The following is a 23,563-nucleotide window of genomic DNA, read 5'->3' on the forward strand; positions in this document are numbered from 1 at the left end:
TACATTGTGGTGCTGAAATTTGAAGCAGCAGCAGCGGCGGCACAATCATTCGGAAATGGACAGCTCATGGTGCTGAAAGTAAGCAAAGTAGGCATAATTGACTCCAACCATCTCCATTTTAATTAGACTTCACTAACAACAAGATGGCTTTGTGTTGGAGCATATTTCTTCCTATTTAATTTCCTATTAGGCCTACCTGTTTGACAGATGAAATTAGGCTATAGGCTGCTATATCCATAGATTTGTCAGTCAATTCCTCCACCCTCCATGCACTCTTTAAATAGCCCGTGTCAGTGAAGGGCTGTTAAGTTAGAACCAAAACTTGAATTGAGGGGGTATGAGACCTACCTTTTATTCAAGAAAATGTCAAAAAGCACAGTCCTACCCCTTGTTAGCTTAATGATGCACTATGCAGAAATCGCTCTGCCATTTCCTGGTTGCTAATATTTTAATCGTTTGCCTTATATCAGTTAATGTGACAAAGCAAGTATAGTGTAGAGAATCATTGTACCATTTAAACCACTGAAATATATTTTCCATAACCAAAAAGATTGTATTTTCAGCTGTTTGAAGCTGGTGTACAAAACCGAAAGTAAAAGATGCAAAAATGTAACTTAAGAATGGGAAGCATAGAAATAGAGCACATAGAACAGAACTACCACTTCTTAGACTAGCTTTCAATGAGAATGACATATCTATAACACACATTTCTATGTGAATTTGGTCTAGTCTCTCTTAAAGGTACATATTGGATCATATTATATAATATAATTTCCTACAGGCTATCTCATCGTTGTCAATGATCAGGCCTACCACTGTTGTGTTGTCGGCAAACTTAATGATGGTGTTGGAGTCATGCCTGGCCATGCAGTCATAAGTGAACAGGGACTAAAGAAGGGGAAAAAGCACGCACCACTGAGGAGCCCCCCATGTTGGTGATTAGCGTGGCAGATGTGTTGTTACCTACCCTTACCACCTGGGGGCGGCCCGTGTTGCTTGCCTCAAAGCGAGCATAGAAGTAATTTAGCTCGTCTGGTAGGCTCGTGTCACTGGGCAGCTTGCGGCTTTGCTTCCCTTTGTAGTCTGTAATAGTTTGCAAGCCCTGCACATTCGACAAGCATCGGAGCTGGTGTACTACGATTCAATCTTAGTCCTGTATTGACTCTTTGCCAGTTTGGTTTGTCAGAGGGCATAGTGGGATTTCTTATAAGCTTCCGGGTTAGTGTCCCGCTCCTTGAAAGCAGCAGCTCTACCCTTTAGCTTAGTGCGGATGTTGCCTGTAATCCATGGCTTCTGGTTGGGGTATGTACGTACGGTCACTGTGGGGACGACGTCATCAATGCACTTATTGATGAAGCCAGTGACTGATGTGGGATACTCCTCAATACCATTGGAAGAATCCCGGAACATATTCCTGTCTGTGCTAGCAAAATAGTTCTGTAGCTTTGCATCTGCGTCATCTGACCACTTCTTTTTTGACCAAGTCACTTGTGCTTCCTACTTTAGTTTTTGCTTGTAAGTAGGAATAATGAGGATAGAATTATGGTCAGATTTGCCAAATGGAGGGTGAGGGAGAGCTTTGTACGCGTCTCTGTGTGTGGAGTTAAGGTGGTCTACAGTTTTTTTCCTCTGGTTGCACATTTAATTAACATGCTGGTAGAAATTGGGTAAAGCTTATTGAAGTTTCCCTGCATTAAAGTCCCTGGCCAATAGGAGCGCCACCTCTGAACGAGCATTTTCCTGTTTGCTTATGGCCATATTCAGCTCATTGAGTGTGGTCTTAGTGCCAGCATCGGTTTGTGGTGGTAATTAGACAGCTACGAAGAATATAGATGAAAACTCTCTTGGTAAATAGTGTAGCCTACAGCTTATCATGAGATACTCTACCTCAGGCGAGCAAAACCTCGAGACTTCATGACTATTAGATTTCATGCACCAGCTGTTATTTACAAATATACACATCTCTGGAGCAGTGCAAACACGCTCTCTGGTGTAAGGAATTACACTTTACCATGATGATGAGGAAGAAAATACTTTCTTGGTGCATGTGTCCCACGGTGAGGGTGAGTGGTGCTGTGATGTACGTGATTGTGCCTGATCGCAATGGTCAGTTATCCAGGGCTTGGACTGGGAAAGGAGAGCAGGTACCAGGTGGTGTTCAGGGAGGAGGCAAGGGCCAGCCAGTGAAATGGAAACCAGGAAGGGTTTGGCGGAAAACCATGATGATGGAATACTCACTGGGCCGCCCTTCTGCCCCAGTGGACCCCGGGTTGGGACGCACCGGGCACCGCTGAAGCTGGTACCCCTGCTGGCCGCAATAGGAACAGAGCCCCAGTTGTCTCCCGCTCTGCTGAGGAGTGGTGTGTGGTCCCTACCTCTATGGTTTCGGGCTCTGCCCAGGACGGCCAAAGGAGGATGGCGAGGGAGGTGCCGGCACTCCAGAAGAAGGTTGTCCAGACGGGTAGCCATCGTGATGAGTGCGTCCAAGGAAAGGTGGTCATCCCGCACACCAACACTGTCTGGACCTCCTCGAGCAGTCCTCTACGGAATAGGGTGCAGAGCACCGGTTCATTCCATCCGCTGGTGGCTGCCATGGTTCGGAAGGTGAGGGCGCACTCAGCAACGGTCTGGGTCTGGATACCCTCACAATAAATATATCAATGAAAATAAACAAGACTGCCTGCAAAAAGATGAACACCACCATTAAATTGTATTGAACCTTTATTTAAACAAGGAGTCACCTCAATAACGACTTGAACTGCCCTAGAGGCACCAGAGCATCAAGGTGCAGAGACCTCTGCAGATCATGCCATACACGGTGCAAAGAAAACTGAATGCAGATTTACCTATTTCTGTACTGATCAACCGGAACTATAAAATTCCTATAACCATTCCTTTGAGCGGGTCTGGTGACTTGTATGTCTGTGGTATGGCGAAAGTTTGCGCAACAGAGCATAGAGCAGTGCATTGATCTAACGAGATTTACTTTTGTGTACTTAACCTTTTCGCCTGTAATAAAGCGTAGTGCACTATGATAAACTGCATCTAATGAGTTTCATACCATGGCAGCTGCATACACATAGACCAGGGGTACTCGACTCTTACCCTGCTTTTCTGTTCTACCTGATAATTAATTGCACACACCTGGTATCCCAGGTCTAAATCATTGGAACTGGCTTTGAGGTCCAGGTTTGAGTTTGAGGGACATAGATGATATTGTCATAGTTTAATGCCGGGATGAATGTCGACTGAATTATTTGTTTTCTGCTATTTAACGAGTGGCATGACTTATTCCTATAAAAGAAGCCCATTTTAATTATTAATTTCTTAACTCCTCAACATGCTTCCAATGTACATATGCATAAATCATCAGATACATTTTTGTACTTGGTTTAACCTGCATTAAGTACCAATTTCAGTTCAACAAAGGCTTTCTGCAAGGCAATAAAGGCAGATTGAAACTCCGAAAGAGCCTTGTCAACCGTGGGAGCAATAGCATACATAAGTGTCACCTGCATACAGGTGTATGTTACAGTTTTTTGCAATGACAATGATATTGTTTATATATACAGTAAAAACTACAGGACCTAAAATCAACCCCTGTTGGACACCGTTCATAATACAGTATTGCATTATGAACATATTGTATTATTAATACAATAATATTGGCACCCTTGATGCATGTGGATCAAGTCCCCACGCACAGTGAGGAAGATGGTTCTGGAGGCAAGAAAAAGTCCAAGGAGAATTACAGAAATTGGTCGCATCTTGGGGACACCAAGTCTCTTAATCTACAATTAGACGCCACCCCCATGACAACGCCAGGTCCTTTGGAAGGGTTGTCAGAAAAAAGCTTTTATTGCAAGTAACCAATAAATGTACACGCCTGGAGCTTGCTAAATGGCATTGGCACTTTGATTGTAACCAGGTGCTACGGTCATATGAGAGAAAATAGACGTCTTTGGCCACGCACACCAGCAGTGGGTTTGGCGTTGAAAGAAAGATGGAAACTTGGTCAAAAGTGGATCTTCCACCAAGACAGTGCCTCAAAGCACACATGAAATAAAAATGTATTAATTGAAAAAAATAAAAGGAAAGTAAGTAGATCGTGTGCAGGGAAATCCTGACGTGGGCAGGGCATTCACATTGCTACAATAAAATGTAGCTACACTTACTGAGGACGTTTTTTTTATATATATATAATTTCGCAGGATTTATGCCACAGGAACAGCTGAAGATGTGTCATGGAGTTCTCCCTGTTCATATACAACAGCTGGCCTTTCGTTCTTTTTAACAGAGGATTGTTTTGTTTTGCCACCTGGGAAGTTATTCTCTGAAATTGAGGGTAGCAGTCCATCTTGTTGCATCCTGAAGAGAATGTCAAAATAAAAAGTGGTTTCAGATGATGTTTTTCAATTGTTGCCCTCCCAGTGGCTGGAAGACTGTGGATACTCTGTGGACCACAGAGGCACTGTTGTCAGTGTTGGATAGCCATGGCTATCAGCAAGCCCTGACAGTGTGCTGAACTCCAAGGAGCTGTTGGAGATCAAGTGTCCTGTCATGGGGAAGGGCTGTGATCCTCTGGATGATGTCTTCAATGGGAAAGCCTGTGATGTGAAGGTGGTGGAGGGCACACCCCAACTGCAACCACATGGGCCACGTGGCTACTACATGGGCCACATGGCTACTACATGCAAGTTGTCATCCCTGTTCCCTATGATGCACAGTTTTGTGCAGAGGCTGTCCTGAGGTTGAAGGCATTCTACTCAACACACATGCTGCCATTTATTGTTGAGGAGCATCAGGCAGGCAGATTGTCACTGAGTGACAAATATATGCAGCTCTTTAGAAGTATGAAGTCAGATGTCTCTCCTGTTTGCAGTTACTATTAACTCATTGTTTTTTATTAATATTAATGAGTATGTAAAACAAATTAACTTAAGTTGTTATAGAATTAATTGAAATGTATTTAACGTAACTTTTGACAACTTTAATTCATATTGGGAAATCGACCCTGTGAATGGCATTTGACTGGTCAGTTCATTTAGCATCTTCATGAATGATATCACCACGCAGGTTACACAGGGCAGCACAGATTCAAAGTATTTTGTCCATTTTAGATAAGAGGTTGATTGGCACCATCTGTGAGATGATTCTAAACCGTTTGAGTCTTTGAATTAAGCGTTTCACATGAACCCTCACATTAGCTATCCGTCTTGTACATGTGGTGTCCTCCTCTGACAGGTGTGCGTCTCTTTTTGTGAAGGCTGGAATTGTCAACAGAGTGCTTCGTTCCTCAGCAGGGTTTTGTAGAGAGGTGCTGCTGGGCACTGTGTCTCTGCCTCACAGGTAGTGGGATTTACATGATCACCTGAGCTGTAGTTGTGATCACTTAGAGATGGGTCTTCCCATTGGGTTTGGGCAGCCTTCTCTGAAGGCATATCCATTCCTTCTATCTGTAAAGGCCAATCCCCATTTCAATTTGGTGTACACTTGAGCCTGTTGTGTCACCTGTTAAGAAATCAGGCAATGGACAATTAATTTAAAAAACGTACAATAAAACACCATACTGCATAAACGCTCCTAATAATATTTACTAATCACATTAAGTATATATAAAATTTGATATTTTTTTGTCAATTTTTTTTTGAGTTACAGAGGAAATAAATTGTGCTATTATGAGACTGTGCTTAGATAGAAGAGGGAGACACAAAATGAGAGCAGGCAAACCGCTAGTGTGTGTGCCATACCTGTCACTGATGATGACTGCCTGACCAACGCTTCTTCACGAGTGGCGCATCATAGCCAGTCATTTTTCTGGGTAAGGATGCTCCACTGTAGGCTTCTTGTCAAAGAAGCGGTAGGAGCACACAAATTGACATTTTGATGGTTTCTTTAGGTTCAACGCTTTGAGCCAGAGCCGCAAAGACTCTCTTTAGGAGGTGGATACAGGTCGTATGGGGCTCTACAGCGTAGGCTGGACAAAAAAAACGAGTCAACATACACCCAAGGCTGAAAATGGCAAAAGAATGTTGGCTAAGCTGGAACACTAGCGTGAGCCCATAGCAGAGCCTGTTTTGACTAGTGACGCTTAGATTTCAATTTCGCCTAAATGGCACCAAAAATGTATCCCTTTTTATTTTACCACTAAAATATGTTCTTAGGACGAAACTGAAAAATTACAACCTGTGTAGAAAGTCAACTTCCGCAGCTCGATGGTGCCAAGTGTGCTTATGTCTGCATAACGAGGAAGTAGGGGGAAAAAATGGCAACTTCTGACTAATTATGGTCTACACTGCCCAGCCTTACATAATTAGAAAGAGGAGACTCTCATGATTAAAATGGTGTCCGACTTGAAAAAAATCTAAATATACACATTGCGAGATATTTGGCGAAATAGACAGACATACCTATATTTCCCTATAGTAAACAATGGGACAACCTCAGAGTTCCATGGGTAATTATTTGTTGTTTACACAGCAACTCGCCCATAACTCCCCCATTTCTCCTTCACCCAAATCCAGATAGCTGATGTTCTGAAAGAGCTGCAAAATCTGGACCCCTACAAATCAGCCGGGCTAGACAATTTACATTTACATTTTAGTCATTTAGCAGACGCTCTTATCCAGAGCGACTTACAGTAGTGAATGCATACATTTCATACATTTTTTTTTTCTGTGCTGGCCCCCCGTGGGAAACGAACCCACAACCCTGGTGTTGCAAACACCATGCTCTACCAACTGAGCTACAGGGAAGGCTATCTGGACCCTCTCTTAATAAAATGATCTGCCGAAATTGTTGCAACCCCAGTACTAGCCTGTTCAACCTCTTTCGTAACGTCTGAGATCCCCTAAGATTGGAAAGCTGCCGCGGTCATCCCCCTCTTCAAAAGGGGAGACACTCTTGGCCCAAACTGCTACAGACCTATATCTATCCTACCCTGCCTTTCTAAGGTCTTCGAAAGCCAAGTTAAAACATCACGACCATTTCGAATCCGACCGTACCTTCTCCGCTATGCAATCTGGCTTCCGAACTGGTCATGGGTGCGTCTCAGCCACCCTCAAGGTCCTAAACGATCATAACTGCCATCGATAAGAGACAATACTGTGCAGCCGTATTCATCAACCTGGCCAAGGCTTTCGACTCTGTCAATGACCACATTCTTATCGGCAGACTCAACAGCCTTGGTTTCTCAAATGACTGCCTCGCCTGTTCACCAACTACTCTGATAGAGTTCAGTGTGTCAAATCGGAGGGCCTGTTGTCCGGACCTCTGGCAGTCTCTATGGGGGTGCCACAGGGTTAAATTCTCGGGCTGACTCTTCTCTGTATACATCAATGATGTCGCTCTTGCTGCTGGTGATTCTTTGATCCACCTCTACGCAGATGACACCATTTTGTATACCTCTGGCCCTTCTTTGGACACTGTGTTAACTAACCTCCTGACGAGCTTCAATGCCATACTCTCCTTCCTGGGCCTCCAACTGCTCTTAAACGCACGTAAAACTAAATGCATGCTCTTCAACCGATCGCTGCCCGCACCTGCCCGCCCGTCCAGTATCACTACTCTGGACGGTTCTGACCTAGAATATGTGGACAATTTCAAATACCTAGGTGTCTGGTTAGACTGTAAACTCTCCTTCCAGACCCACATTAAGCATCACCAATCCCAAATTAAATCTAGAATCGGCTTCCTATTTCGCAACAAAGCATCCTTCACTCATGCTGCCAAACATACCCTCGTAAAACTGACTATCCTACCGATCCTAGACTTCGGCGATGTCATTAACAAAATAGCCTCCAACACTCTACTCAACAAATTGGATGCAGTCTATCACAGTGCCATTTTTGTCACCAAAGCCCCATATACTACCCACCACTGCGACCTGTACGCTCTCGTTGGCTGGCCCTCGCTTCATACTCATCGCCAAACCCACTGGCTCCAGGTCATCTACAAATCTTTGCTAGATAAAGCCCCGCCTTAGCAGCACGCACCCGCAGCACGCGCTCCAGCAGGTATATTTCAATTCCTCCTTTGGCCGCCTTTCCTTCCAGCTCTCTGCTGCCAATGACTGGAATGAACTGCAAAAATCGCTGAAGCTGGAGATTCTTATCTCCCTCACTAACTTCAAGCACCAGCTGTCAAAGCAGCTCACAGATCATTGCACCTGTAAATAGCCCATCCAACTACATCATCCCCATACTGCATTTTGCTCCTTTGCACCCCAGTATCTCTACTTGCACATTCATCTTCTGCACATCTATCACTCGTGTTTAATTGCTATATCGTAATTACCCCGCCACTATGGCTTATTTTATTGCCTTACCTCCCTTATCTTACCTCATTTGTACACACTGTATATATACTTTTTTATACTGTATTATTGACTGTTTGTTTATTCCATGTGTAACTCAGTGTTGTTGTATGTGTCGAACTGCTTTGCTTTATCATGGCCAGGTCGCAGTTGTGATTGAAGAAGACCATGGTGATTGCCTATGGAGCTGTGAAGGGAACGGCACCTCCATACCTTCAGGCTCTGATCAGGCCCTACACCCAAACAAGGGCACTGTGTTCATCCACCTCTGGCCTGCTGGCCCCCCTACCTCTGAGGAAGCACAGTTCCCGCTCAGCCCAGTCAAAACTGTTCGCTGCTCTGGCACCCCAATGGTGGAACAAGCTCCCTCACGACGCCAGGACAGCGGAGTCAATCACCACCTTCCGGAGACACCTGAAACCCCACCTCTTTAAGGAATACCTAGGATAGGATAAAGTAATCCTTCTAACCCCCCCCCTTAAAAGATTTAGATGCACTATTGTAAAGTGGTTGTTCCACTGGATATCATAAGGTGAATGCACCAATTTGTAAGTCGCTCTGGATAAGAGCGTCTGCTAAATGACTTAAATGTAAATGTAAATGTAGATGTAAATTAGAACTTGTTCTCAACTAGCCTACCTGGTTAAATAAAGGTGAAATATGTTTTTTTTTAACATTTGAACTATTAACAACGCGGGCAGGTCTCCATTGCCAACAATAGGAAAGCAGGCATTGTGACATAGAACAGTAAACTGGGAATAGAACGTTCGGGAAGGCGAGTTGGTGCTCAATAGAACTAATAGGAGCTGGCAGGGTGAAAAATGCCTTCAAGACTATGGCAGGCAGCTGGGACATATATGGTAATAGTATGAAACTGGGCTCCGCGGCGGATGCAATGAACTAGGTTTTATCAGAACAAAAACATTGTTAAAAATGTAATGTGTCCAGCCTACTGCAGATACATTCAGATCGACGTCGTAGAGGTTGGTGTTCAAAACATTGTTTGTTGTAAAAACTGCCTCCAATTATTGTGACAGCCTCGTACTGAACATATAATGCTTGTTATGTTGATCGATTTTAGTATTTCGTGCGGTTCTGTCAGTGAAACTATCAAGCGCTCAACTAAAAGTACCACAATTCGCCTCCCGCCACTAGCATGCGCTAGCGTCGCGCGAATGTTGCCGGAAATAGAAACACAATTGCATGTAACTCGCCGCGTTCACTGACGTTCCAAGGCGAATAGTGTTTTGCCACTAATGTTTGGAGGCGACTAGTTTGATCCAGTCTCCTGAACATGCGCAGTCGGTGTAAACAGGAAGAATCTGCGGAAACTAGGGCGAATCTAAAAGACTAATAGAGATATTCACAGGAACAAATATATACTTTATTAATCGTAAATGTATTTTTTATTTAGCGCACAAGTATGTCAACAAATATGCATTATGACATATTATTCTAACAGCGGTAGGCAGCATTGCTAGCAACGTTAGCCAACGAGCAAGCTAACGTTACCTATTCGTATTTTGACAGATTGGTAACTGAAGCTAGCTAACATCTAGCTGTCGTTTCGTTTTACTAGAAACGTGTTTGCATGAATCTAATTTGGACAGACAAGTCGAGCAATATTTGTTGTGTTCTGCGGCCTGTGAGCATATCCTCCAATTCCTCGCTGTCACCGGAGTTTCAGATCAGACTCCCGTCTTGTTCACTTTTTTTCTCAACCCTGTCTGGTGCTTGCTACGACAACAGACCGTCTGTAGAAATGGTTCAGAAAGACACACCGGTGGTGGATACGTCTCAATCGGAGACTGAAGCGAGCCCATGTTCGGGGCCATCGAAGGCTGGTTCCGAAGCATCTGGCCTCGTGGAAGAACCGAGAAACATTGAGGTGGAGCTGTCGGGCCGCAGGAAATTCATCAGTGGAGTCGTGGAGGGTGAGCAGAACATATATAACGTTATTAATAAATTACGTTGTTTTGTTATAGTTACTGTCTTTGTTTTTGATGCATACAGGATTTGCAGACTCATTTGTCAGCCAGCTAACCATTACTTTTACAGCTGAGCGTGATACGTTTTAGAGAATAATTGTGATTATTCAGGACAACGTGTCATTAACTCTGTATTGTACTATCAACAATTGTTCAAGGTCGATGACCCATCTGGATGAATTATGGATTTCGTTATGTTTAAACCGATCAGCGTACTTAATGGATTCTGAAAAGGCTTGATGTAACGTTAGCACCCTTTCCTGGTAACCCTACCTTGAATTGCATTGAATTCTGTGGGGCAGAAATTAGCGTTTGAATCAGGAAAGACTCCTCTCACAAGCATGTCAATGGCACACTCCCATAAAACTTGAGACGTCTGTGGCATTGTGTTGTGACAAAACAGCACACTTTAGAGTGGCCTTTTATTGTCCCCACCTGTATAGTGATCATGCTGTTTAATCAGCTTCTTCATATGCCACACCAGTCTGGTTGATGGATTATCTTGGCAAAAGGATAAATGGTCACTAACAGGGATGTAAACAACATTTGAGATACAATTTTCGTGCATATAGAACATTTCTGGGATTTTTTTATTTCAGCACATAAAACATGGGACCAACACTTTACATGTTGTGTTTATATTTCTGTTGAGTATATAATTGTAAACTTTTCAAAGCGCCGGTAGTTACTTCAGATTTCTATCACCTGAATCATGTGCACTAGATACAAATACATGCATACTTGCCGAGCTCGTGCACATGTTTACATGGTTCTGCGCATGCTTCAGGTGAATGCATTACCAGCGCTTTGAAAAGTTGATGTAATAATGCTTTCCTGTGGATATATTGTCTCACATTCCTACCGCCAAAAGGACCGACGGCACTGTCTTCATGGCAAACGTGTGGCAGCTGAACGTACAAAGCCAGGGTAATAGATGGGGGGGGGGATGTCTGCAGACCTGAAATGTTTGCTATGCGTGTTAAAACTGTCTGTTTTGACTTTTGTTTTCAACAGGCTTCTACGGCCGGCCATGGACAATGGAACAAAGGAAAGAGCTGTTCAGGAGGTAATATAATGGTTATGAACAGCAGGCTGGCGTATGGTGTTGACTAGTGCTCTATCATAATAGAATCAGTGAATGCACAGTAATTTTTAATGTAATTGGAAATGTTTTCAATGAACGTTATCAATATGTTCTGTGATAAACAAAGCAAACCGTGTCACACAAAGCCTGTCTTAATCACAATATGTGTTGTGTTCCCCAGACAGCAGAAATGGGGCTTGAACACATACCTCTACGCTCCTAAAGATGACTACAAGCACAGGATGTTCTGGAGAGAGATGTACTCAGTAGAAGAAGCAGGTGAGCTTGTCTCATCATGGCCATGGGTTGAAATGATTCCTGTCACATATACCTACATATAAAAGTGCACAGGTGTTGCTGTTTGTGCTTGTTGCAATAGATTTCTGTTCTGATGAATGTGCTTACTCTGAAATGCATCAGCATTAAAGGGAAGGTTGCACAATATATTTTCACAAATCTAGCAACTTAGATTGATATCCCGTCTAAACGGTCTTTACCCGTACAGTGTATTTTAACAGTAATTATACACTTCTGTTTTCGAAATTTGAATTACATTTATCAAAAACTCATATACCAAAAATACATTGCAGCTTTGACGTCATGAGAAGAACTGGTAGGGGCGGCAGTGCGCTGTTTACCTGCATTCATTTTTGGTCAAAATGCGCTAGATGGGAAGACAGTCCTACCTCTTCGGGCAGGCCTACAACGGTGGAAGAGTAGATTCAACATGAAGCTGATGCTAAGCAACCGTTCTTTGGCAACAGTCAATGTAGGCACCAAGTCCACTGACACCATCTGTGTTACTTACAGCACCACGGTGGGCGGTTTCGATGCTGGATGTGAATCGAGTAAGTAGGTACTAAAGTGCCAAAAGACTTTTGGCATGTTAGGTTGTTAGTAGATGATGATAGCCAGCTAGCTAAGTGCTCCCCAGGCCATGCAAAACTAACTTGCCTCACACGGATCTAGCGTGGTGTTTTGGGATGGAATAAGTTAGCTACAACAACAATTCCAACAGAATACTACACGTTTTGTAGAGATTAATGGTCAAATACCAATCCGATTAATCTCATTGTTTATTTGAAGTACATCTTTATTTTTTCTGAACTGCCTGATCTTCATTGGCCTGTATACAGTACACAAAAGTATGCGGAAACCCCTTCAAATTAGTGGATTTGGCTATTTAAGCCACACCTGTTGTTGACAGGTGTACAAAATCGAGCGCACAGCCATGCAATCTCCACTGACAAACATTAGCAGTAGAATGGCCTTATTGAAGAGCTCAGTGACTGTCAATGTGGCACTGTCATAGGATGCCACCTTTCAAACAAGTCAGTTCGTCAAATTTCTGCCTTGCTAAAGCTGCCCTGGTCAACTGTAAGTGCTGTTATTCTGAAGTGGAAACGTCTAAGCGCAACAAAGGCTCGGCCGCAAAGTGGTAGGCCACACAAGAACGGAACCGCCAAGTGCAAAAGCGCTTAGGACGTAAAAATCGCCTGTCCTTGGTTGCAACACACACTACCACGTTCCAAGCTGCCTCTGGTGCAACATCAGCACAAGAACTGTTCGGGAGCTTCATGAAATGGGTTTCCATGGCCGAGCAGTCGCACACAAGCCTAAGATCACCAAGAGCAATGCTAAGCATCGGCTGGAGGGGTGTAAAGCTCGCCGCCATTGGACTCTGGAGCAGTGGAAATGTGTTCTCTGAATTGATGAATCACGCTTCACCATTTGAGCTATATATACATTCTTGTGAAATAGTGTCTATAACAACTAATGCATCTCTCTCTCATAGAACAGCTGATTACCCTGATCAGTGCTGCAAAGGAGTATGGGATTGAGTTAATCTATGCCATCTCCCCTGGCCTCGACATCACCTTCTCTAACCAGAAAGAAGTGTCCACACTCAAAAGGAAACTCGACCAGGTAACACAAACCTGTTTTAAAAAGTGCATCCCTCCTTCCCTTTCAGACAATGCACTAGAACCACTGCTAATGTGCTGATTGAGATGTTAGGATTGGGTTAGAGGAGAACTGTCTTGCTAATAACGATAATCTTTGACCACAGTCAAGCACATAGGCCTATAGTCTTACATCCTTGACTGAGTACATAGCCCCTCTAGTAATTGAATATGGTAGACTATGTCATGAACCTTCCAAGTTCCAGAAAGGGATGAAAATTCCAGCCATATTGGTCAGGGAGAAATCCTAACCAGTTTAAATTGGAATGAATGGCTGTAGAGGCATAATCATGATTTTTCTTATACAGGAAAATAGAAGTAAGGTGTGATATATCAGAAATGGTGTAATATAATTATGGTCAACCTAAAATATTGTCATACTTTTATTTGTCACGTGCCGAATACAACAGGTGGAGACCTTACCGTGAAATGCCTACTTACAAGTCCCTAACCAACAATGCAGTTCAAGAAATAGTTAAGAAAATGTTTACTAAATAATGAGGCTATATGCAGGGTCAGTGTGTAGGGCTACAGGTTAGTCGAGGTAATTTGTACGTGTAGGTAGGGGTAAAGTGACTATGCATAGATAAATAACAGAGTAGTAGCAGTGTAAAGGCAAAGGGGGGGGCCCAATGTAAATAGTCTGGGTGGCCATTTGATTGAATTGTTCAGCAGTCTTATAGCTATATATGTCCTGGATGGCAGGAAGTTTGGCCCCAGTGATCTATGGCCATACGCACTACCCTCTGTAGTGCCTTACTGGCATACCAGGCGGCGATGCAACCTGTCAGGATGCTCTCGATGGTGCAGCTGAATAACTTTTTGAGGATCTGGGGACCCATGCCAAATCTTTTCAGTCTCCTGAGGGGGAAAAGCTGTTGTCGTGCCCTCAGCACGACTGTCTTGGTGTGTTTGGACCATGTTAGTTTGTTGGGGATGTGGACACCAAGGAACTTATCTCTCGACCCACTCCTACAGCCTGTCAATGTTACTGGGAGCCTGTTTGACCCTCCTTTTCCTGTAGTCCACGATCATCTCCTTTGTCTTGCTCGCATTGAGGGAGAGGTTGTTGTCCTGGCACCACACTGCCAGGTCTCTGTCCTCCTTCCTATAGGCTGTCTCATTGTTGTCGGTGATCAGGTCTACCACTGTTGTCGTCAGCAAACTTAATGATGGTGTTAGAGTCGTGCTTGGCCACGCAGTCGTGGGTGAACAGGGAGTACAGAAAAGAACTAAGCACGCACTCCTGAGGGGCCCCGGTTTTGAGGATCAGCTTGGCTGATGTGTTGTTTCCTTCCCTTACCACCTTGGGGCGGCCCGTCAGGAAGTCCAGGATCCAGTTGCAGAGGGAGGTGTTTAGTCCTAGGGTCCTTAGCTTAGTGATGAGCTTTGTGGGCACTATGGTGTTGAATGCTGAGCTGTAGTCAATGAACAGCATTCTCACATTCCTTTTGTCCAGGTGGGAAAGGGCAGTGGGGAGTGCGATTGAGATGGCATCATATGTGGATCTGTTGGGGCAGTATGCGAATTGGAGTGGGTCTACGGTTTCCGGGATGATGGTGTTGATGTGAGCCATGACCAGCCTTTCAAAGCGCTTCATGGCTACCGACGTGAGTGCTACTGGGTGGTAGTCATTTTGCAGGTTACTTTCGCATTCTTGGGCACAGGGACTATGGTGGTCTGCTTGAAACATCTAGATAATACAGACTCGGTCAGGGACAATGATTGAAAATGTCAGTGAAGACACTTGCCAGTTGGTCCGTGCATGTTCTGAGTACACTCTCTGGTAATCCGTTCTGGTCCGCGGCCTTGTTAATGTTGACCTGTTTTAAGGTCTTGCTTACATCGGCTACGGAGACACAGTTGTCCGGAACAGCTGGTGCTCTCATGTATGCTTCAGTGTTGCATAGAAGGCATTTAGCTCGTCTGGTAGGCTCGCGGTAGGCTCGCGTCACTGGGCAGCTCGCGGCTGGTTTTCCCTTTGTAGTCCGTAATAGTTTGCAAGCGCTGCCACGTCCGACGAGCTTCAGAGCCGGTGTAGTAGGATTCAATCTTAGTTCTGTATTAACACTTTGCTTGTTTGTTTGTTGAACTGAGGGAATTGCAGGATTTCTTAAGTGTCCGGTTAGTGTCCCGCTCCTTGAAAGCGGCAGCTCTAGCCTTTTGCTCGGTGCGGATGATGCCTGTAATCTATGGCTTCTGGTTGGGATATGTACTTATGGTCACTGGTGACGACTTCGTCAATACACTTATTGATGAACCCATTGACTGAGGTGCTAAACTCCTCAATGCCATTGGATTAATAACGGAACATATTCCAGTCAGTGCTAGCAAAACAGTCCCGTAGCATCCATGTCATCTGACCACTTCCGTATTGAGCAAGTGCTTCCTGCTTTAGTTTTTGCTTGTAAGCAGGAATCAGGAGGATAGAATTATAGTCAGATTTGTCAAATGGAGGGCGAGGGAGAGCTTTTTATACGTCTGTGTGTGGAGTATAGGTGGTCTGTGTTTTCTTGGAAAGCGGTGAGTGCTTTTTATATGATACAATGTCAGTACTTGTTGCAAATTTACAACTTGTCAAAGTCCTATCATCAACTGATTTCGTCCAGTTTTTGGTTTGTTTGAGTGGAATGTTAGCATATTGGCAGTTAATTAGAAACATTTATGGAATTATTCCTCTAGAACTGACTGGCTAGCTAGCTAACAAACATACAGTGCAAATACATTCATTATTTTACACTATCTTATCACAGCACTGGCAAACCATGATTGACCCACTCCTTAACCAAAATGGCTGACCTTTATATCATCATACGGTTCATGTCCATTCTAATTCCTAATTCTATGGCCTCTACATCCTTGACTGTCTGCACTTACTCATTTACTGGAGTCTTAACACATCGTCTCATAATTAATACTCTCGCTCAGGTGACTCACTTTGGCTGCAAGTCATTTGCCTTACTGTTTGACGACATTGACCACAACATGTGCCCCGCCGACAAGGAAGTGTTCAGCTCCTTCGCCCATGCCCAGGTGTCCATCACGAATGAGATCTTTCAGTACTTGGGAGAGCCTGAGACCTTTCTCTTCTGCCCCACAGGTAACATGCATACATGCATACATGCATACATGCATACATACATACATGCATGCATACATACATACATGCATGCATACATACATACATGCATGCATACATACATACATACATACATGCATACATACATACATACATACATACATACATACATACACACATGTTTTGCAATCGAAAACAAAAACAAGCATTTCTTAGTTTATATAGTATTTCCCGGTTTCCCTCCTTTTCGGAATGGCTTCTTCGGTTTTGTGCCTACTGAACACGACCCTGGATAACCTGTATCTGTGTATCGACGTGCCCTGTATTTATGTATGTAACTGAAATTTGGTCCGGATTCGTAGTTCAAGGAAGATGTAGATTCTATGCATGTTTTTCTTTGTGTCTTACTAAACCAGAGTACTGTGGAACGTTCTGCTACCCCAATGTTGCCCAGTCCCCCTACCTGCACACAGTGGGGGAGAAGCTGCTGCCTGGTATTGAAGTACTGTGGACAGGTACAGTAGATCCGAACAAGTTCAAATTATACATGTTTTGGCACTCATTAGATTAACCTTAAACACTAACAGACCTTGTAACATACTTTATAACTTTTATGACTCCTACATATATCTGAGATGATGTTTCCAGGTCCTAAGGTGGTATCGAAAGACATCACAGTGGAATCAATAGAGGAGGTCTCTAAGATCCTGAAGAGAGCTCCGGTAATCTGGGACAACATCCATGCCAACGACTACGACCAGAAGCGCCTGTTCCTGGGGCCGTACAAGGGGCGCTCCACGGAGCTCATCCCCCGCCTAAAGGGGGTTCTCACCAACCCCAACTGTGAGTTCGAGTCCAACTTCGTAGCCATCCACACCCTGGCCACCTGGTACAAGTCCAACATGAACGGAGTGCGCAAGGATGTCGCCATGAGTAAGTCTGATTTAGACTTTCGTTTTAATCCCACAATTGAATTAATTTGTCCGTTCTGGCACTTTCAGGTACAGTGAAATTAGTCTGACTGGGATGGACTTTATTTATTTATTCACTTTAATAGATGTATTTTTTCAGGGACATTATGTTCTGCAATTTGTCAGATTTAACCTAAAAGGCAAATGTCTTAAAGCAGGGTTGTACAGCTTTGGTCCTCAAGGACTGCTGTGTGTGTTGGTTTCTATTGTTGTCCTGAACTGGTGTGTTATTGCCAATTTAATGACAACAATTGATCAATGATGCGCCACAGAGAAACCAAGAATAGTAGGACAGAACTAACCCTTGTAGTCACCCCTGTCTTAAAGGTGTAGGGTCTTTAGCAGTGTTATGCATTGTTAATCCACGTGTCTATTTGAAGGCCCAGTGAATTTTTGTTTTGGTATTTATAGAGTAGAGTCACTGACAGTGTCACGTGAGGTACACACAATGGCTGCCCCCAAGTCTCATGTCTGTAGTTTTTCTTTTAGAATGACACAACAAGATATGTTCTCGAAAGAGCACAGCATTCTGTCCATTCAGATTGTATGGCTTTCAGTTCCATCCAGTCACATTAGTGATTTCTCCAATAGAGGAAGGGAAGGAGGCACTTTCACAGTATTCAAACAGGCCTGTACATTACACCTTGTTATGGTATCTGTATCTGTCCCCGTCCTTCCTTTCCCTTCCTCCCTCTCTCTATCTTCCTCCATCCCTCTCTCAGCGGATGGAGAGGACAGTACTGTGTCTATCCAGATCAAGCTGGAAAATGAGGGCAGTGATGAGGAGTTGGAGACAGACATGTTGTACAGCCCTCAGCTGGCCCTGAAACTGGCCCTCACAGAGTGGCTGGGGGAGTTTTTAGTGCCTCACCAGTACAACAGTAAGCACTGTAACCTACCTATCATCTTGCAATAAACACCTGTGTATGTATTTCTGTTGCCTTACTTCATACTGTATCATTTGGAGCCATGGTAAATGTCTCAAATGTCCACCACTGGATTTTAAACACTTGTCAATCATCCATTTAAGCTAGACATTATATATTTTTTTCTAGTATGTTGATATTTGTTAATAAAGCCTTTATATATTTGTCTTGTATAGCATGTTGACATTGTCTCTGTTCTTGTCTCTCCAGGTCGCCAGGTACCCCATAGCGGAGCTAAGAGTTCAGCTATTAACGCATCATCACTAGGCGCCTCCTCCCTCTGCGCTGGTACTACAGTGTTCCAACAGCCCATCATGGCCCCCACAGGTGCCCCCGACCCCAACAACCACCCCATGGCCAAGAGTCTGCAACAACAAGAGGTGGGGGAGGTAGTTACTGATTTAACTTAGATCATTTTAATATTAGATAGCTAGAACATAAAGTATGCAATGCACATCCAATGGCTTTGAGTTAATTTCCCTTGTTTGTCTGTGTTGTCACTGAAGTCTCACATTAGTCTACATATGACAAAAAAAAACGGATTTTCATTACAACTGATCGACAATAAACAAGCAATAGAATGAAAAGATCCCCATGGGATCACGAAGATAGTGAGGCGATAACTTGTTTCCTAAACGCTTCTGTTCAGGTGGATGTTGAGAAGAAGGAGTCTGACGAAGAGCCCATGGAGATGGTTGTGGAGAAACCATATGAGACGGACCTAGAGCCAGACCCTGTAGCTGAGGCTGAAACTGAGACCAAGAACAGCCTAGTCCTTTTAGACAAGATGGTGGAGGAGCTGAAGCCCATGGACACAGACAGGGAGGTCCTAGTTCCTGAGTCCAAGTCTCCAGAGGAGGACATTGACATGGCCCCCATGCAGACAGACGAACAGTTCAAACAGGTAAGATGTTTGTGTGTGTGTCAGTCCTGGGTTCAAATACATGTGTACTTAATTGATTATTTGTTATTTAAATTCTTATGTTCTGTGTATTTGAGTATTTTCAATGATTATTTTCAAATGATGTGGCCCTAATCAACTACTTCTATTAGAATTTGAGTGTTTTCAAAACAATCTATTTCCAAATACATTATGGGAGTAGTGTTGTCACGACACCAACATTTTACTAATGATACCACGGAGGGGGAAAAAAACTGTTTTCTAAACGTTCTGCTCATGTGCTATGCAAAAAGCTGTTACTGAAATTCACACTTCTACTCAATTCAACACATTTTAATTTAACTTCACATTGTTCAGTGTATAATATAATGCTGCATATAATGGCATATTTGCTCATATTTGCAAAGGCCTGCCTGTGATTTGGCTGGAGGAATGGGAAGGAATATACAATGCCTTCAGAAAGTATTCAGACCTCTTGACTTTTTCCACATTTTATTAGGTTACAGCCTTACTCTAAAATTGATTACATTGATGAGGGGGGAAAAACAATCTACACACAACATACATGTTTGCTCATTTTAAAAAGATATCATGTTTACATAAGTATTCAGACCCTTTACTCAGTATTTTGTTGAAGCACCTTTGGCAGCAATTACAGCATTGAGTCTTCTTGGTTATGACACTACAAGCTTGGCACACCTGTATTCTTTTCTGCAGATCCTCTCAAGCTCTGTCAGTTTGGATGATGACTGTCACTGCACAGCTATTTTCAGGTCTCTCCAGAGATGTTTGATCGGGTTTAAGTCCGGGCTCTGGCTGGGCCACTCAAGGACATCCAGAAACCACTCCTGCATTGTCTTGGCTGTGTGCTTAGGGTTGTTGTCCTGTTGGAAGGTGAACCTTCGCCCCAGTCTGAGATCCTGAGCGCTCTGTAGCAAGTTTTCATCAAGGATCTTTCTCTGTACTTTGCTCCGTTCCTCTTTGCCTCGATCCTGACTAGTATCCCAGTTCCTGCCGCTGAAAAACATCCTCACAGCATGATACTGCCACCACCATGCTTCACCGTCGGGATGGTTCCAGGTTTCCTCCAGATGTGACGCTTGGCATTCAGGCTAAAGAGTTGAATATTGGTTTCATCAAACCAGAGAATCTTGTTTCTCATTGTCCGAGAGTCCTTTAGGTGCCTTTTGGCAAACTCCATGCAGGCTGTCATGTGCCTTTGTACTGAGGAGTTGCTTCCGCCTGGCCACTCTACCATAAAGGCCTGATTGGTTGAGTGCTGCAGAGATTGCTTCTGGATGGTTCTCCCATCTCTACAGAGGAACTCTAGAGCTCTGTCAGAGTGATCATCGGGTTCTTGGTCACCTCCCTGACCAAGGCTCTTATCTCCTGATTGTTCAGTTTGGCCGGGCAGCCAGCTCCAGGAAGTGTCTTGATGGTTCCAAACTTCTTCCATTTAAGAATGATGGAGGCCACTGTGTTCTTGGGGACCTTCAATGCTGCAGAAATGTTTCGGTGACCTTCCCCAGATCTGTGCCTTAACACAATCCTGTCTCGGAGCTCTAAGGACAATTCCTTCGACCTCATGGCTTGGTTTTTGCTCTGACATGCACTGTCAACTGTGGGACATTATATAGACAGGTGTGTGCATTTCCAAATCATGTCCAATCATCAATTGAATTTACCACAGGTGGCCTCCAATCAAGTTGTAGAAACATCTCAATGATGATCAATTGAAACAGGATGCACCTGTCCTCAATATCATGTCTCATTGCAGTGTCTGAATACTTATGCAAATAAGGTATTTCTTAAAAAAAATATAAAAAATTGCCAAATGAAAAACCTGTTCATTTTGTGTGTAGATTGCTGAGGATTTTTATTTAATACATTTTTGAATAATGCTGTAAAGGAACAAAATGTGGAATAAGTTAATCAGTCTGAATACTTTCCGAGGGCACTGTACATACAAATGTCTTTGAAAGTAATTGAAATACCCAAAATTGTATTTGAACCCAGGTGTGTGTGTCCATCCGTCCGTCAATTACATACAAAGCTACTCAGATTAGCCAAAGTGACTGTAATTTAATTGTATGTTTAAACAATTACATTTGTTTGTCTTTCAGGATGTTTTTGTGCTTGGTCCCAATGAGAAGGTATTGTACACTGCAGAGTCCCTTTCTTTGGAGGACCTGATCCTGCTGGCTGAGCTCTTCTACCTGCCATATGAGTACGGACCCAAGGCCCTACACATGCTCAAGGAGTTCAATTGGCTACGGGCTAACTGCAGCACCGTCGGTGTCGACTGCAAGGGCAAGGAGCCAGAGAAGGTAGGTGGGGGGGGATACCTAGTCAGTTCCACAACTGAATGCATTCAACCGAAATATGTCTTCCGCATTTAACCCATAAAAGTCTTAAGCCCTGTCTAAGCCGAGGGAGGGAGGGGTTCTACTAAGCTATATGGAATTGTTTTAAGAGTGTCATACCAAGGATCATTTTGCTATTTGATTTAGAATTTTAAGACCCTTTGAAGTATCAAAATATATATTTTAAAAAAAATATGTAAATTATTTTTGGCCTCACTGCTATTAGCCAGTACAAATGCATTGAATAACAGATTCGCTACTTGGAAAAACAATTAGTAGGAAGTTTGAACTGTCTGTCCTATATCTGAGAGATATAAGAAAGATCAGGAAACATTTGTTATTTATTAAAACATTTTGGCACTAAACAGTATGTTATTTATTTATCTATAATTTTTTGGGTACCGGGGACAATGGTTCCCTCTGCGCGGTAGTCCCGGGGGAGCTGCGCAGAAATAATGTCAGCCTACGTAGAGAACAACAAGATTGAACTTCAATCAACTTTCTAGAGTTTTCCCTGTTATTTAACTCTATCAATGTTTCCCTTTACTGTTGAAATTGTGATCGAATCGATGCAATATTAGCCACTTTCAATGCAACATACCTAAACGAGGTTTTGATGTAGGCAGAATGCATAGGAGTATGATTATTTTGCATTGACAGGCATGAGTAAGACCTTTAAACAGGTCAACATTCACAAGGCCGCAGAGCCAGACGGATTACCAGGACATGTACTGCGAGCATGCGCAGACCAATTGGCAAGTGTCTTCACTGACATTTTCAGCCTCTCCCTGTCCGAGTCTGTAATACCAACATGTTTCAAGCAGACCACCATAGTCCCTGTGCCCAAGAACACTAAGGTAACTAGAGAATCTTGTTTCTAATGGTCTGAAAGTCTTTAGGTGTCTTTTGGCAAACTCCAAGCAGGCTGTCGTGCCTTTTACTGAGGAGTGGCTTCCGTCTGGCCACTCTACCATATAGGCCTGATTGGTGGAGTGCTGCATAGATTGTTGTTGTCCTTCTGGAAGGTTCTCCCATCTCCACAAAGAAACTCTGGAGTTCTATCAATGACCATCGGGTTCTTTGTCACCTCCTTGACCAAGATCCTTATCCCCCGATTTCTCAGTTTGGCCAAGTGGCTCTAGGAATAGTCTTGGTGGTTCCAAACTTCTTCCATTTAAGAATGATGGAGCCCACTATGTTCTTGTGAACCTGTTTTGGTACCCTGCCCCAGATCTGTGCCTCGACACAATCCTGTCTCGGAGCTCTACGGACAATTCCTTCGACCTCATGGTTTGGTTTTTGCTCTGACATGTACTGTCAACTGTGGGACCTTGTATAGACAGGTGTGTGCCTTTCCAAATCATGTCCAATCAATGTCCCCATTTCTATGGGGATTATTATTATGCTAATTAGATTTCAGCGGGTGCGCAAAACAGCAGATTATTCCACCTTCCACTGGCTCTGGGATTCGAACCAGCGCCCTTCCAATTATTGGCCCAACGCTTTTAACCTCCAGGCCACCCAGGTATTGGTAGAGAGGAGGGAGATTCTATTTATGTTAATCTTGTTAGTCATTAAATTTTTTCTGATATTCAGAGCTGAAAAATATTCAGGGTTGATGGGGGTGATGACTGCCGTACAAAATGGTGTGTGGTATCCTGAGAGGTCTACCCCGGGGAGTGGTAATAGAAGGGAGGTACGTGCTGCAATGTTGGCTCCCTCTGCTGGGAGTACACGAGCTGGGCACACGGATGGCTCCAAGTGGAGGTAATTAGGGGAAAGTGCCAACCAGCTGTGGAGGCCACATAAAAGCAGCACTGTGGCACACCGCGGGAGAGACCGACACAGAACCAAAGCTGAGAAGGACTGAGCCAAACCTATGTGATTTTCTTTGTTTATTTTATGGCCAAGTAAAGTTGTTTGCTGACTAAAACCTCCCGGTCTCTGTGTTAATCTCTGCATGCTCAACCCAACAC

General features: G+C 43.7%; 1 protein-coding gene and 1 long non-coding RNA gene across 9 annotated transcripts in view; one reads left to right on the top strand and one right to left on the bottom strand.

Moving 5' to 3' along the window:
• LOC106576856 (protein O-GlcNAcase) overlaps positions 1–23,563 on the top strand; it is a 40,657-nt gene that overhangs the window by 2,989 nt on the left and 14,105 nt on the right. For 2 of the 8 annotated variants that reach the window (XR_006760301.1, XM_045700676.1), the window contains exons 1-11: positions 9,319–10,248; positions 11,317–11,368; positions 11,568–11,665; positions 13,182–13,312; positions 16,276–16,447; positions 16,843–16,941; positions 17,075–17,359; positions 18,120–18,278; positions 18,534–18,712; positions 18,973–19,227; positions 21,348–21,551. Coding sequence is in view for 7 of the 8 variants with exons in the window: in XM_045700676.1 (XP_045556632.1) it covers positions 9,906–10,248; positions 11,317–11,368; positions 11,568–11,665; positions 13,182–13,312; positions 16,276–16,447; positions 16,843–16,941; positions 17,075–17,359; positions 18,120–18,278; positions 18,534–18,712; positions 18,973–19,227; positions 21,348–21,551 (1,977 nt within the window). In the remaining variant the exon portion in view is untranslated. Of the gene's footprint in view, positions 1–8,958; positions 9,175–9,318; positions 10,249–11,316; positions 11,369–11,567; positions 11,666–12,201; positions 12,235–13,181; positions 13,313–16,275; positions 16,448–16,842; positions 16,942–17,074; positions 17,360–18,119; positions 18,279–18,533; positions 18,713–18,972; positions 19,228–21,347; positions 21,552–23,563 lie in introns of those variants that run through there. The other 6 variants (XM_045700675.1, XM_014154334.2, XM_045700674.1 and 3 more) reach the window with 6 other exon arrangements.
• Positions 4,871–6,225, bottom strand: LOC106576858 (uncharacterized). Its single transcript, XR_001322019.2, has 2 exons — positions 5,751–6,225; positions 4,871–5,511 (listed from the first exon to the last, which is right to left on the bottom strand). It is a non-coding gene; the product is annotated as an uncharacterized lncRNA (long non-coding RNA).

The sequence above is a fragment of the Salmo salar genome, chromosome ssa18, assembly GCF_905237065.1.
Source record: "Salmo salar chromosome ssa18, Ssal_v3.1, whole genome shotgun sequence".
Lineage (NCBI taxonomy): Eukaryota > Metazoa > Chordata > Actinopteri > Salmoniformes > Salmonidae > Salmo > Salmo salar.